The 16,545-nt window shown below is 43.8% G+C and overlaps 1 protein-coding gene and 1 long non-coding RNA gene across 10 annotated transcripts in view; both read left to right on the top strand.

Moving 5' to 3' along the window:
• Window positions 1-16,545, top strand: part of mapkap1 (MAPK associated protein 1) — a 114,671-nt gene that overhangs the window by 46,736 nt on the left and 51,390 nt on the right. For all 9 annotated transcript variants that reach the window (XM_061293491.1, XM_061293493.1, XM_061293494.1 and 6 more), the window contains 3 exons: window positions 13,990-14,138; window positions 15,361-15,533; window positions 15,603-15,779. In XM_061293491.1, the coding sequence (XP_061149475.1) occupies window positions 13,990-14,138; window positions 15,361-15,533; window positions 15,603-15,779 (499 nt within the window). The remainder of the gene's footprint in view (window positions 1-13,989; window positions 14,139-15,360; window positions 15,534-15,602; window positions 15,780-16,545) is intronic.
• LOC133163522 (uncharacterized) lies at window positions 10-2,090 on the top strand. Its single transcript, XR_009716408.1, has 2 exons — window positions 10-1,051; window positions 1,149-2,090. It is a non-coding gene; the product is annotated as an uncharacterized LOC133163522 (long non-coding RNA).

Consider the following 16,545-nt stretch of genomic DNA (forward strand, 5'->3'; position numbering starts at 1 on the left):
TAGTGTTCCTCAATATTTTTGATAACACCATCAAAATTACATTACATTACATTTAACTCACTGGTTTTGTTAATATAGTTTGAAAGTCTGTCTGATGGTGCTTTATTTAAATCAATTACTGTTAATACCATGCATAATGCGCAAAATTTAGCTAATTTATTGTCCTAAAATCTGGGGTCAAAAGTCAAAGTCAAAGTCTGCTTTATTGTCAACGTCTTCACATGCCGAGACACACAAAGAGATCAAAATTACGTTTTCTCTATCCCACGGTGACAAGACATATTACACGATAGACATACAAGTAAACGACGCAATATAAAAAACAAGAAGTCACATACAATAAATAATAAGAGTAATAATAAATAATAAATAAACAGATACCACAACATATAAGAGCCAGTGTGCATATAGACAGTAAAAGTACAGGACGCTACGCAAAACGGGGAAGCGAGTTCAGGATCCTAACAGCCTGGAGTATGAAGCTGTTTGAGAGTCTGGTGGTACGGGAGCGCAGGCTTCTGTACCTCTTCCCAGAGGGCAGAAGCTCGAACAAAGAGTGAGCGGGGTGACTCACATCACTCACAATCGTGGTCGCCTTGCGGGTGAGATGGGAGGTGTAAATGTCTTTCAAGGAGGGGAGCGAAGCACCAATAATTTTACCAGCCGTGTTCACTATGCGCTGCAGGGCCTTCAAGTTGTAGTCAGTGCAGCCGCCACCCCAAACAGCAATACAGCTGGAGAGGACGCTCTCAATGGTGCCGCGGTAAAATGTAGTCATGACGGCCGGAGGAGCGCACGCTTGCCTGAGTTTCCGCAGGAAGTACAGGCGGCGCTGGGCTTTCTTTGCCAGTGATGCGGTGTTGGTGGACCAGGAGAGATCCTCACTGATGTGCACCCCCAGGAACTTGGCGCTGCTCACTCTCTCCACCACAGCACCGTCGATGGTCAGCGGCAGGTGTTGGGTGTGACCCTTCCGGAAGTCCACAACAATCTCCCTGGTCTTGTCGACGTTCAGCAGGAGGTTGTTGTCCCTACATCACGTGGTCAGAAGGTCAACCTCCAGCCTGTATTGAGTCTTGTCGCCCTTGGTGATGAGACCCACCAGAGTCGTGTCGTCAGCAAACTTCACTTACCGGTTGTCGCTGTAGGTTGCAGTGCAGTCACGCGTCAGGAGGGTGAAGAGCAGCGGACTGAGCACGCAGCCTTGGGGGGGCCCCCGTGCTCAGCGTGATGCTGGCGGAGATTTTGTCGCCAACACGTACTACCTGTGGCCTCTGACAGAGGAAGTCCAGTAGCCAGTTGCAGAGGTAGGTACTGAGGCCCAGCGTGTCAAGTTTGCTGATGAGGCGTTGTGGCACAATGGTGTTGAAGGCAGAAGTGAAGTCCACAAACAGCAATCTCACATACGAGTCCCTTCTCTCCAGGTGGGTGAGGGCCGAGTGGAGGGCAGAACAGATGGCATCCTTAGAGGACCGTTTGGCTCGGTACGCAAACTGGAAGGGGTCAATGGTGGGGGGAGAACGGATCGGATGTGCTCCATCACAAGCCGCTCAAAGCACTTCATGATGATGGGCGTAAGTGCCACGGGGCGGTAGTCATTGAAGCAGGACGGAGCGGGTTTCTTCGGCACAGGTACGATGGTGGCAGCTTTGAAACACGACGGGACGATGGCCTGCTGCAGGGAAGTGTTAACGATGTCTGTGAAGACATCCGTCAGCTCACCAGCGCAGTCCTTCAGCGCTCGACCCGGGATGTTGTCAGGGCCCGCCGCCTTACGGATGTTGATAGCGGCAAGCGCCCTCCTCACGCTGTCAGCGGAGAGGCACAGGGGCAGCTCGTGTGAAGGGGGAGTGGCCTTCAGCGGGCAAGTGCTGTTCTGAGCGTCGAAGCGAGCAAAGAAGCGGTTGAGGTCATTGAGCAGACGGACGTCGCCTTCACAGCTCTGCGGCGCGGGCTTGTAATCCGTGATGGTCTGAATGCCCTGCCAAAGGCTCCGTGCGTCCCTGCTGTCCTTGAAGGACATTATGCGCATTATGCATGGGTACAACAATCTTTGAAGAAAAACCCCTCAAAATAAAACTTGAAATTACCTTTCTTCTTGTTTGTTGTCAATTGCGCATCGCATTCAGCCATCCTGCCCAACACACTTAGTCAGTAAAATTCATAATTGAAGACACATCGTTTGATGTGATGGTGCAATCCTTGATGGTGTGTTATTGTCAAATATTGTTTATTTTTTAATCTCCATCGCAGACCGGATATCATACGGAGGCCGCCATGACAGTATGCGCAGAACGGATGCGCAAGACACGTCAGCTATATAAAGAGCGAGAGTTCAGTTCTCTACCTATTAGTTTCAATTCACAGTTTAATTAGCAGTTTCAATCAGCAAATAACAAAATGCGTATTACAGGTAATATTTTATTTTACAACACTTTGCCTTGTTCCTTTCCTCTCTGCTGTTCACTTCAAACACGCTCCATACAAACACAATGCTCTCGTATCAGACGCTTGCTCGATCACCTGCTCGTTTGCTGTCACAATGTACCCTACACAAATCCGAAACATTTCTTCGCTCTCGAGTTTGCTAGCGCATGCGCAGTGATACTGACCGGCAGAATAACATCCGGTTGTTCCCAAAGATGATCTTTTTTCTGAAATAATTTTACGTTTACGGACTTAAGTAAGAGTCCGAATTTGGGTGCGTATGATACATGGGTACAGGCTTTTTTCCAGCATCGACATGCCATTTTTAGGGTGCGTATTATGCGCGGGGGCGTATTTTACATGGAATATCACGGTAACTGTTTTGTCCATTAATTATTTACAAATGAAAATAAGTGATGTTGTAAAGTATAAAATCATCTTTCTTAGTCCAAAAACAAGGGAATTTGCATAGTTTCAGCAGTGGATACAGGGAATATTCAAAAATAGCATTCAAGCGGACAACAGGATACGTACCCATTGTACATCTAACGCCTAGTAAGCCACACCCATTAAGAAAGTGGGTCTAGAGCAGAGATGGGCAAACTACGGCCCGCGGGCCCCATCCGGCCCACGGGGCCGTTTAATTCGGCCCGCCAAACCTGAATAATTTGTATTATTAATTTTTTTGGGGTCATTTTCCTTGTAATTACTATGTTTCCCCAGTAGATGGGGAAGCGCCCGCCCGTGCATTTACTCCCGGGAGCCGTGTCAGAAAGCTCGGTGCACACTCACAAGTGCGTATGCGTACTCAGTAGTACGTTGTAATTTCATCTATCAGTGCCGAATTTCGAGTGTAGGCTGTGACGTCAATATTCTCGTAATTCGCGCGCTGAGTTTTCAGATACAGTTTTACGCTAATGCCACCCACAAACCTTCCCCTGGAATCATTCCATTAAAATGAGTGGCCCGAAGAAAAGAAAGGTGGACACTGAGTGCCGAATGTTAAAAAAGAGTGGACAATTTGGCTCGACCTACATGTGTGATAAGACGTTCAGCCACATGAACGTCAACAAAGCCCGTCACTGATCTAGGTTAACGGACCGACACCTCGGCTCTATCCTAAGAATTACCACAACAAATTTTACTCCAGACTCTGATGCACTAGCAAAAAAGGGAAACCAACAATACTATTGATTTCTTTATTACTTTATTTAGATATATTCTTTCACTGATTCTTCAAGATGATGTATTTGGTCAGAATGTTTGCCGTTGGATGTGATTTCGCCTCATTAGATAAACATCCATCCATCCATTTTCTGTACCGCTTAGTCCCCACTGGGGTCGCGGGCGTGCTGGAGCCTATCGCAGCCGTCATCGGGCAGTAGGCGGGGGACACCCTGAACCGGTTGCCAGCCAATCGCAGGGCACACAGAGACAAACAACCATTTGTTTTCAAAAGGCTTTTTTAATATCCATGCTTTAGTTTCTACTAAAAGTAAAACCCTTTTATGCAATGACCATGTCATTTGTATTACTTCACACAAACACTACATCCATCTGCTCCTGGTTCCGCCCCCCGGTCAAAATTTAGAACCCAATTCGGCCCGCAAGTCAAAAGGTTTGCCCACCCCTGGTCTAGAGAGTACGCCATCCAATCCAGATGGGTCTTGGTTCAAACCGACCTGTCAAATCAAATGTGTTAATTTGCTGTGTAATTTCCTCTTTCAAAATGGTGCGGCTTGCAATAATGGTCCGTCAAGAGGTTGGTCAGCTCCAGATTCAAAAGGTTGCTGTTTTCAAAGGGAACATATTTGAACACATTCATAGTATCTTTCGCTGATGTGCCAAACATATAAGCATCAATACAAATAAAAACTTCAATAATAACCTTACTTCTGGGCACCATATCAAGTCATCTATTGCCTCCTGAATCATATTCTTTAATGGCAAAATACTAAGTGATCAAGTGGGCCATTTTTCTTGGCAGTTTTGAGTGGACCCAGGTTTTTTATTAGATCTTCGACAACAGCAATGGCAATCCTAAGTGTAAAAGTTTTGTCGTCAGTTCTATAGAGCTGTTCCAGTGTGTGACGTCCACAATTAGTTTGTACATGTTTGTGCGCTTAGACGTCAAAAGTGGCATCTTATTAAAACGTTCATCTCGTACCAAGATTGTTTATTAGCGCCCGAGCAGAGACCACTGTGAGGCCACTATTGTTTTTATGGGAACACTACTTCTTTTGTTTGTTTTCTCCGTAAAGGACTGCCTTTTTGACACCCTAAACATGCCCGAAAACTCACTACATTTTGCAAACTTGGTGAACATTTTGATAGTTTAATGTTGTCATAAACGACGACAACAAAGATTTCTTAGTTGTGCCATCTAGAGTGTAAAAATAAACCTTATACCTACAAAAATTGGCAGGCACGAGACATACAACGTCCATTGGAGGCACAGTCTAAAAAGAACAGAAAAAGAGTTGTGAATTTTTAAATGACCAATTTTAGCCCACTTTTGCACAATAACTGGTCATACTTTTACACCCTTGTGCAGGGGTGTCAAACTGCAGTCCTCAGGGGCCGCATTACCTGATTCAATTGATCAGGATAATTATCAGGCTCCTTCAGAACGTCAGGATGACCTGACCATTTGAATCAGGTTTGTTTAATGAGGGAAACTTCGAAAACATGCAGGAATGGGCCCCCGAGGACTGACACCTGTGTCCAGGACTCCTAGAGAACTCATCTGATAGACTTCAAACTTGGGTTGTACCATCTTGCACGTGCAGAAACAAAGGTCACACACACACTCCTCTTCTCGCATTCCCAACAATCGTCTGCATTCTTTAATGCATGAAATTGCACTACGAGATGTAAACCTTCTGTGAAACAAATTAAAACTTGGCCAGAGAGGGCCATCTCAGCACTAAAAGACTGTTTTGACCACACCAATTGGACCCACTTCCAACCAGTATGTGTCAACATAACAGAATACACTGAGTCTGTGACGGGTTACATATCTAAATGCATGTCACAAAACAACACCACGAGGGCAAACGACAAACCCTAGTTCACAGGGGAGGTATGTGAGCTCCTGAGAGCACGGAACTCTACTTTTAAGTCTGGCGACAGGGAAGCCCGAAGATCAGCGAGGGCTAACTTGAGAATCGCCAAGCTTGCCTATGGACAGAAAATCCAATCTCATTTTACTGGCACAAAAGACCCCAGACGCCTATAGCAAGCAAGGCATTCACTCAGTAACAGACTACAGGCCCACTCCTCAATCCTGCGAGGATAACGCAGGCTTTCTCAACTCTCAATGTCTTCTTCAGTCGTTTTGAAGAAGACACCACCACCACTCCAACAAAAGCCCCCCACTGCTTGGACAATACAATACTTAAACTGAACCCAGCTGATGTGCGTAGGACCCTTGGAAAGGTCAACCCAAGAAAAGCTGCAGGGCTGGACAATATAGAGGGGCTGGCCAGTGAATTAGAATATCATCAAAAAGCTGAATTATTTCAGTGATTGCATTCAAAAAGTGCATTATACATTGTACATTATATTCATGCATTGCACACAGACTGATGTATTTCAAATGTTCATTTCTTTTAATTTTGATATTTATAAGTGACAACTAATAAACTCCAAATTCGGTATCTCAAAAAATTTAGAATAAGATATCTCAAAGAATTAGAACATTACTATTTTTTTTCCCAAAATGTTGGCTAACTGACAAGCATGAACATGAAAAGTATGAGCATGTACAGCACTCAATACTTGGTCGGGGCTCCTTTTGCCTCAATTACTGCATTAATGTTGCGAGTCGATCAGTCTGTGGCACTGCTCAGGTGTTATGATAGTCACCTTCAGCTCTTCTGCATTGCTGGGTCTACTGTATTGCATCTTCCACTTCACAATACCCCATAGATTTTCTATGGGGTTAAGGTCAGGCGAGTTTGCTGACAAATCAAGGACAGGTATACAATGGTCCTTAAACCAGGTACTGGTGGTCTTGGCACTGTGTGCAGGTGCCAAGTCTTGTTGGAAAGTGAAATCTGCATCTCCATAAAGTTGGTAAGCAGCAGGAAGCATGAAGTGCTCTAAAACTTCCTGGTAGACGGCTGCATTGACCTTGAATCTCAGAAAACAAAGTGGGCCAATACCGGCAGATGACATGGCATCCCACACCATTACTGACTGAGGAAACTTTACACTGGACTTCATGCAACGTGGATTCTGTGTTTCTCCGTTCTTCCTCCAGACTCTGAGACCTTGATTTCCAAAGGAAATGCAACAATTACTCGAATCAGAGAACATAACTTTGGACCACTCAGCAGCAGTCCAGTCCATTTTGTCCTTAGCCCAGGCGAGACGCTTCTTACGCTGTCTGTTGTTCAAGAGTGACTTAATACAAAGAATCCGACAGCTGAAACCCATGGCTTTCATGCGTCTCTTTGTAGTGGTTCTTGAAGCGCTGACTCCAGCTGCAGTCCCCTCTCTGTGAATCTCTCCCATAATCTTAAATGCGTTTTGTTTCACAATTCTCTACAGAGTGCGGTTATCCCTATAGTTTGTACACTTCTTTTCTACCACATCTCTTCCGTCCCTTCACCTGTCTATTAATGTGCTTGGACACAGAGCTGTGCGAATAGTTAGCCTCTTTAGCAATCACCTTTTTGTGCAAGATGTCAATGGTCGTCTTTTGGACAACTGTCAAGTCAGAAGTCTTCCTCATGATTGTGTACCCTTCAGAACAAGACTGAGAGTCCATTTGAAGGCATTTTCAGGGGTTTTGAGGTAATCAACAGACGAATGTGGCACCAGGTGTCTTCTATATTGAACCTTTTCAAAATATTCAAATTTTATAATAAAATTTTGTAATATTGCAAGATGGCGGCGCATGCAGTTGTAGCGGCTCAGTGCTCTCCCGATCTGCGCATTGTTTGTTTTTTGTTTTTAGTGTTTGTACCCACTGTATGTCGATCATACACCACCTACAACCGGCAGGAGCTCCTCAGGATAGGGGTTTGCTGCGAGTTGAGTGTCGCGGCGGAGTTTCACCGCTCGCAAAACATACTGGAGGATATCATCAGGCTCCCCTTGGATCACCATCCCCGCTGGGAGGAAGCGAAGGCAACTCAGAGAGAGGAGGCAAAAACGAGGCTGCAGGGCCGGCGCGCTAACCAGGCTACGGAAGCGGCCGTTCAGACCACCGCTCCCTAGCCTGTTACTTACACACGCCAGGTCTCTTGCTAACAAGATGGATGAACTAAGGCTACAGATGTCTGCGAACCAGACCGCGAAGGACTGCTGCATGGTGCTGATCACCGAAACCTGGCTTCATCCACTCATACCGGACTCTTTTATCTAGCTAGCAGGCTACACCACACAGCGTCATGACAGGACTGAGAACTGCGGCAAGAGTAAGGGGGGGGCGGGGGGGGGGGTTGCTCTGTATGTACGTCAATAACAACTGGTGTACGAATATGGCGACTGTAGACAGTCACTGCTGCCCGGACCTGGAGTATGTGACTATTAAATGCAGGCCCTTTTACCTCCCTCGTGAATTTACCGTAGTCATGGCAACTGTTGTTTACATACCTCCGGAGGCTAATGCTAAGCTAGCTATTGGACTATTACATGGCAGTATTAGCAGCCAGCTGAGCAGATATCCTGACGCAGTCCACATCATGGCAGGGGACTTTAATCATGCAGACTTGAAAGCAGCACTCCCTAGTTTCCACCAGCATGTTAAGTGTGCCACTAGAGGAGTTAACACTCTGGACAAGGTCTACTCAAACATCAAGCTCGGCTACAAGGCAAAACAGCTACCAATTTTTTCCGTGTATAATGCGCCCCCATGTATAATACGCACCCTAAAAATGCCATGCTGATGCTGGAAAAAATCCTGTACCCATGTATAATACGCACCCAATTTTTTAATTTAAAAAAAAATATACCGTTTTTTTCCGTGTATAGTGCGCAAAATTTAACTAATTTATTGTCCTAAAATCTGGGGTGCGCATTATACATGGGTACAAAAAAATTTTAATTTTTTTTTTTTTTTTTTTTTTTTAGAAAACAAAACCAACAACAGGACTGACTGACAAAGTCGTGGAACAAAAAGAGAGGGTGACATTACCAAAGACAGGAACAGAAACCAAACAGACATCATGACAGTAACACATGCAATGATCCGACGGTGAGCGAGGGGCAGACAGGACTTAAATACAAAACACGTTACATCGATTGAGGTGACACAGGAAGAGAGGGGCGACGCGAACAGAAACTATGGCAACCTAGACACATAGCAAAACTGGGGACGAGACGTGACAAATGTCCCTCGAAATGAAACTTGAAATCACCAAGTTTTGGTTTCCAAGGGTGTTTTTATTCCTCTTCAACATCTCTCCCATACAGAGCCGCCTTTTTCACGTCCGCACGCCTCTTTCCCGTGCGCGCACGGAGCGCGGTGGTGCGTTTATGGGCAGTCGGAGAAATCAACGCCAACAAGAAAAATTACATCCAGCCTAGTTAAGACCATACCAAAGACTATAAAAATGGGACCCATTGCCTCCCTGCGTGTGTGACGATCATTGGACTTAAAAAAAAAAAAAAAGATTTCATAAAAAAAAAATTCATAAAAATCGGGTGCGTATTATACATGGGTACAGGTTTTTTTCCAGCATCAGCATGCCATTTTTAGGGTGCGTATTATACATGGGGGCGCACTATACACGGAAAAAAACGGTATATATATATATATATATATATATATATATATATATTTTTTTTTTTAAGTCCCAATGATGTGAAAAAGGCGGCTCTGTATGGGAGAGACGTTGAAGAGGAATAAAAACACCCTTGGAAACCAAAACTTGCCCCTCGTCGTGACTCGGAGCCGCAACAAATGTTTCGGATTTGTGTAGGGTACATTGTGACAGACAGCAAACGAGCAGGTGATCGAGCAAGCGTCTGATACGAGAGCATTGCGGTCGTATGGAGCGTGTTTGAAGTGAACAGCAGAGACGAAAGGAACAAGGCAAAGTGTTGTGAAATAAAATATTACATGTAATACGCATTTTGTTATTTGCTGATTGAAACTGCTAATTAAACTGTGAATTGAAACTAATAGAAAGAAAACAACTCTCGCTCTTTATATAGCTGACGTGTCTTGCGCATCCGTTCTGCGCATCTGTAATGGCGGCCTCCGTATGACGTCCGGTCCGCGATGGAGATTAAAAACCAACAATATTTGACAATAACACACCATCAAGGATTGCACCATCGCATCAAACGATGTGTCGTCAATTATGAATTTTACTAAGTGTGTTGGGCAGGATGGCTCAATGCGATGCGCGATTGACAACAAACAAGAAGAAAGGTGATTTCAAGTTTTTTTTCGGGGGAGATTTGTCATGTCTCGTCCCCAGTTTTGCTATGTGTCTAGGTTTCCATAGTTTCTATTCGCGTCGCCCCTCTCTTCCTGTGTCACCTCAATCGATGTAACGTGTTTTGTATTTAAGTCCTGTCTGCCCCTCGCTCACAGTCGGATCATTGCATGTGTTACTGTCATGATGTGGTTTCTGTTCCTGTCTTTGGTAATTTCACCGTCTTTTTGTTCCACGACTTTGTCGGTCAGTCCTCTTGTTGGTTTTGTTGTACCATGACTTTCTTTAAAAAAATAAAAAATAAATTAAAAAAAATAAATAAATAAATACATTTTTCTGTACCCATGTATAATGCGCACCCCAGATTTTAGGACAATAAATTAGTTAAATTTTGCGCACTATACACGGAAAAAAACGGTACCTCACCTGGGCCAGTCTGACCACATGTCACTGCTATTAATCCCGGCATATACCACCATCAGGAAATCAGCTCTTGTCATCACTAAAACTGTTAAAACCTGGCCTGATGACGCCTCTCAGCAGTTGCAGGACTGATTTAACAGGACTAACTGGGACATCTTCGAACACCGGGACTTGAACGTGTTCACAGACAGTGTTCTGTGTTATATCAAGCACTGCACAGACACTGTCACAGTGGACAAACCTATACGGATTTACCCCAACCAGAAGCCCTGGATGACCCGGGAGGTCCTTCGGCTGCTGGAGGAGAGGGACACCACCCTGTCCCTCAGGTCTGAGGACGGGGCTCTCTACAGCACAGCCAGAGCCAACCTGAGGAGAGGCATCAGAGAGGCCCAGCTTGCCTATAAGAAGAGGATTGAGGATCACCTGGACGGCAACAACAGCAAGCAGGTGTGGCAGGGAGTCCAGCATCTCACCAACTACAGAACCAGGGGCGTGAACACCTCTGAGCTGCTAACAAAGGCCCAGCAGAGACTTTACTTCCTAAGGATGTTGAGGAGGGACAGCATTACACGAAGACTGCTGGTGTCCTTCTATCGCTGCTTCATAGAAAGCACTTTAACGTACTGTATATGTGTTTGGTACTCCAGCTGCACTGCTGCTCAGAGGAAAAAGCTCCAAGGGGTCATCAACACAGCACAGAAGATCATTGGCTGCCCTTTCCCCACACTGAAAGACCTACACAGAACCCGCTGTCTCAAAAAAACACAGAACATTCTGAAGGACACTTCCCACCCTGGCCACTCCTTTTTCAAACTGTTGCCATCAGGCAGACGCTATAGATCAATTAGGTCAAGGACTAGCAGATTGACCAACAGTTTTTACCCTACAGCGGTAGTCACATTGAATGCCGCTAAACGTAAATGATTATGTCTGTGTATGTTCTTTTGTGGGTTTTTAGCTTTTTATTCTGTTTATTCTATTTATTTTTTATCTCATGCGCCGATCGGTTGGCACATTTTAAATTTCGTTGTACATGTGTGACAATGACAATAAAAATCTATTCTATTTTCTGAGATATTGAATTTGGGTTTTCATTAGCTGTCAGTTATAATAATCAAAACTAAAATGAATAAACATTTGAAATACTTGTCTGTGTGCAATGCATAAATATAATGTACAAGTTTCACTTTTTGAATGCAATTATTGAATTAATTCAACTTTTTGATGATATTCTAATTTACTTGCCAGCACTTGTACCTGGGCATGTGCTTAGAGACTGTGTGGACTCACAAATGTCATCACAGATATCTTCAAGATCTCTTTTAGCCAAACCATCATACCTCATTGCTTCAAAGCCACCACCATCATACTGTTACCCAAGAAATCTCCAGCAACAGATCTGAATGACTACTGGCTCATAGCACCCATCATGATAATGATGATAGAACTTTATTCATCATGAGGTGCTTTGAAAGATTGGTCAAAGCCCACATACAATCCAGCCTACCTGCTACCTTTGACCCATTGCAGTTTGCGTAACGCCCCAAGCGCCCCACGGATCATGCCATAGCAGCAAGCAGAAGCGGCATGCGGCAAGCAGCAGCAGCAAGGAGCAGCAGCAAGGAGCAGCAGCAGCAAGCACTTAGCCTCAGCCTGGCTCATCTGGAGAACGAAAACAGCTATGTGCGGATGCTGTTCATTTGCTTCAGCTCTGCCCTAAACACGGTCATTACGCATAACCTGGTGAACAATAGCTTTTCTCCATGGGCCATCAGAGTGCTTAACTCAGTCCTGAAAACATGCATAAACACACACACGCACGCACACAAACGCAACTACTCCATGCACCTTACAATTTTTCCTTCTATGCTGCTCTGGACTTTGCCACTGCATCCGCGCTGTCATTACTAGTACTGCTTGCACTCCAGTAAGGAATACCTCAACTGATTGCCCGTTTGCACCTGTGTCGTTGTACCATCCGCACTCTGGTAACAATATCTCATTGTGAATTGTTGTCCTTTTAATGATAGATATTTCAAATCAGGGGTCACCAAACTACGGCCCGCGGGCCGGATACGGCCCACGGGACCGTTTAATCCGGCCCGCCAACCCTGAACAAATTGTATTATTAAACTTTTTTTTTTTTTTGCTCATTTTGCCTGCAATGACTGCGTTTGCCCAGTAGATGGGGAAGCGCTCGCCTGCGCATTTACTACCGGAAGCCGTGTCAGAAAGCTCGGTGCACACTCACAAGTGCGTGTACGTACGGACATGGCGCACTCGCGCTCTATTTGTATCAGTCCCGAATTTAGAGCGTGGGCTGTGACGACAGCATTCTTGTAATTTGCGCGCTGAGCTTTCAGATGCAGTTTTGCGCTAAAGCCACCCACAAACCTTCCCCTGGAATCCTTCCATTAAAATGAGTGGCCCGAAGAAAAGAAGTGAGTGCCGAATGTTAAAAAAGAGTGGCCAATATGGCTCGACGTACGCGACGTGACGTTCAGCCACATGAACGTCAACATCTACCCGTCAAAGATCGAGGTAAACGGACCAACACCTCGGATCTCGCCTAAGAATTGTCACAACAAATTTTACTCCAGACTATGACGCACTAGCAAACTTTAACAAAAAAGACAGCGGTGTCGACAAGCCTACTGGAACCTACAAAAGGATTATAAGGAAGGAACACAAGAACTTTAAGAGACTGCTCATATGTGTCAGAGAGGTTCTGCTCTGACAACTGAGCTGAACTTTTATCTGTTAAGATTGTGCATGGCACAACAGAAAGTTAATGTTCCATGGTTTTCTTTCTATGAAGAACCCAGAGAGAGTTATTTAGTTATTATTTATTTCCTGTTTTTTCTGTGAAGAACTCAGAGAGGGTTATTTAGTTATTATTTATTTCATTAATACGTAGTGTTATTATTTGTTTCCTGACTTTTTTTCTGTATAGAACCTGGAAAGGGTTATTAAATAACCGTTATTTGGTTATGTGTGGCTTTCTGGAAAACAATAAAATTTTTAAGCTCCCCTACGATCGTCACACTTTTTCTGTTACAAACTGACACCGGCCCGCCATCAGAGAAGGGAAAGGTTATGTGGCCCTCACAGGAAAAAGTTTGGGGACCCCTGTTTTAAATGCTCTTTATGTCCAATGATGTTTTATGTCCTAGTTATAGTTAGCTGTGTTTTATTTTACCCTCTTACTGCACATTGGAGTTTGGAGAAACGCAATTTCAGTCTTCTGTGTACCGTTGCATAGTTTGAGTGACAGATAAGTTCACTTTGTCTTTGAGTTCTTGAAGAGCATCAAGCGCTTTCAGCTGATTTTTGATTTCTTGTTTCTGCTTGCTGCTTCGCAAGATCCTTCTTTGGCGCCATCACTCTTGGATTTTTGTGGCTTTAAAAGTTGGAGCTTTTCCGTACTTTTTCTTTATTTGCTATCCAATGTGCATATGAGTTAATGCAAATTTCCATACTGTCGAACAAATAAAGGTTTCCCATGTCAACAGCATCTTTCAGCATTGACATTAATTTTTTATGCTGTGCATAATATTTTGGAGTGACTGTTAACCTCCAGGTTATTAACAATGAAATAATTGAAGGTTAAAATGTGTTATATAAATTATATTAATTAAATTAATTATTAATATTTTTTAACACCATAAACCTCCTGCCAACCTTATTCATGTGCATTACCTCTTGTAATGTGTGTAATGTTTCTGTTTTATTTTCTGTTAAGTGGAGGATTTGGGGTCCTTTTTTGAAAAACGTGACATTAAGGATAGAATGCGGTCAACATGTGTGAAATCTACTCTTTCACTTCGATTGGAGCAGTGTCCCCAGCAGCTCAACAACCCATTCAATGAATATTCAAAATTTGATGGCAAGGTGGGTTCTTTACATTTTTTTTAAAATGACAGACTGTACTTAATGAAAATTTTGTACATTGTTTTGAATCAGATGATTTGTGTTAAGAGGATTAAAGTGAGGATAGTTCAGTTTTGACTAACTTGCCCAATTAATTTTTTTTATCAAGAAAATGCAAAGTCCATTATTCATTCATTTTGGAGAAATAATGAAACAACAAATGCCTTTAAAAACGCCCACTTTTAATGAGGAATAGGGCCGCACACACTGTTGCCCATGTTTTGGTTGATGATGTCACGGAAGTAAGCGATCACAATTTCCCCATTGGAAATCATTGTGCAGACACTATCGCTTAAAACGACCAAAAACAGCTATCGATTGGCACCAAAATTTACGTGGACATCTCTACTTATGACTACTTTCATACATCACAAAGATTAGCCTCTCAGTGGCTGATTTAAGAGCAAGAAATAAGCAGCCTCTCTGTCCCCTGTCATATTTCCTTTCACCATTCACCAACATACGCAAACATAATGCATTCAGAAAGGCTTTATGTAAGCAGGGTTGTTCACACGTCGTGTATATATATATATATATATAGTCAATTGAAATTGGTAAGTCTTCATGGGACTCACCTTTCCCCTGAAGTCCGCGTATGCGGTACCACCTCCGCCTCCAATCTGAAAAAGAGGTGCTTTAAACGGCCACACACCTGAAGTGTCGGTCTCCTAGCCAGAAGTTCAGTGCCGTCAATCTTTCCAACAAGCCGACCTCTGGGCGTTGTGACGCAGTCCAGGGTGAGCCTCCTGGCTGAGCTTTCTTCCGTGACATAGTCAAGCTGATATGTTTAATCAAGCAGACTCTGCCCAAAAGGTGGGTGTCAGTAAGTGTATTGTCCTTCTGTTCCAAAATACCGTTAAATCTCATCTGAGTTTTTTTCATGGGGGAATTGTAGCACTGACATCATTTGTTAATAAAGTTCTATCCTATAAGTGCCAATGTTGGCTTGCTTTACCACCCCTTTACAAGGAGTTAAATCTCAACCACTAGTCAAGCATTTCACTCTGAAAAGAGTGGAACTCCTAGTGTTCTAGTGAAGTGGCTAAAAATTCAAAACAATTTATTAAACTGGAATGGTAAAGATGGTTTTCCTCAATTGTGTGCTGCGTTTTACAAGTGAATGCCAATGCTGTTATTTTTTGGGGATTTTCTTGACTGTGTAACATTGGATATCTCATTCAAGGGCCATATTGGCACAACAGCGACAAAAAAGATAGACGTCTACCTTTCAATGCAAATGGGTCAGGAGAAAGTGCATCCCATGGCAGTCGTCACTATTGCGAATGCCCGTGTTCATGATCTTATTGGGCTAATCTGTTGGCAATACACAACTGAGGGACGAGAACCAAAACTCAAGTATGTACAAACATTTCAGTTAACATTCAGCAAATGTTATTTTTTTTCTAATGTTCATTTTCTCGACAGTGAAAATGTGAATGCCTACTGCCTTCACATTGCAGAAGATGATGGTGAGGTGGACACAGACTTCCCTCCCCTGGACTCCAATGAGCCAATACACAAGTTTGGTTTCAGCACTTTGGCGTTGGTGGAGAAATATACTTCACCTGGCCTTGGTTCACGACAATCACTGTTTGTCAGAATGTAAGTGACAAATACAGTACAGTAAAACCTCTGACTTTGACCATAATTCGTTCCAGAAAACTGGTGGGATCCCGATTTGGTCCGATTACATTTTTCCCATAACAAATCATGGAATATGGATTAATCCGTTCTGACGTAGCAACAATGGACACTTTTGCGTTATAATTAGTGATTTTTGTGATGTTTAATACACTAATACACTTGTATACTTGTTAATAAAAATGTTGTGGACCACTGTGCGGCACCGTTTTCCTGGATATGTGGCCAGACACGAGGTCACTGGGGAGAGAGGTGTGTTGATCGCATGTCCGTCTGCCAAGCAAATAGTGGCGCACAATTGACACAAATGAGCCAGAACTAGATCAAGACGGCCATTACTGGAGACAGAAAGCTTTTATACGCAACTCCTCATTATGGGGGACAAAAGAAACGCACATGATGCCATTTTTAAGGTAAAGACTTGGCTCTTAACGAAGGAAATGGAGCTGCCTCTTCCAGCCACTAGAGGGCACTGGGCTATTGTTGATGACATCTTGTTGCATCACCCTTTTTAGTAATTTTGTTCCGGGTCATGTCTAGTTTACGCTCTCGAGACGTGCTTTAGCTTGTCAAGCCGAACCTAACGTTGCTTCTGGGACGCGTGTGCGTGCATCTGACAGAATTGCCAATAGGGTGCCAGTGGTATTAAAGATTAAAAGATTAAAGATTAAAGTCCCAATGATCGTCACACACACACCTGGGTGTGGTGAAATTTGTCCTCTGCATT

This window comes from Syngnathus typhle, linkage group LG12 (assembly GCF_033458585.1).
Source record: "Syngnathus typhle isolate RoL2023-S1 ecotype Sweden linkage group LG12, RoL_Styp_1.0, whole genome shotgun sequence".
Taxonomy (NCBI): Eukaryota; Metazoa; Chordata; class Actinopteri; order Syngnathiformes; family Syngnathidae; genus Syngnathus; species Syngnathus typhle.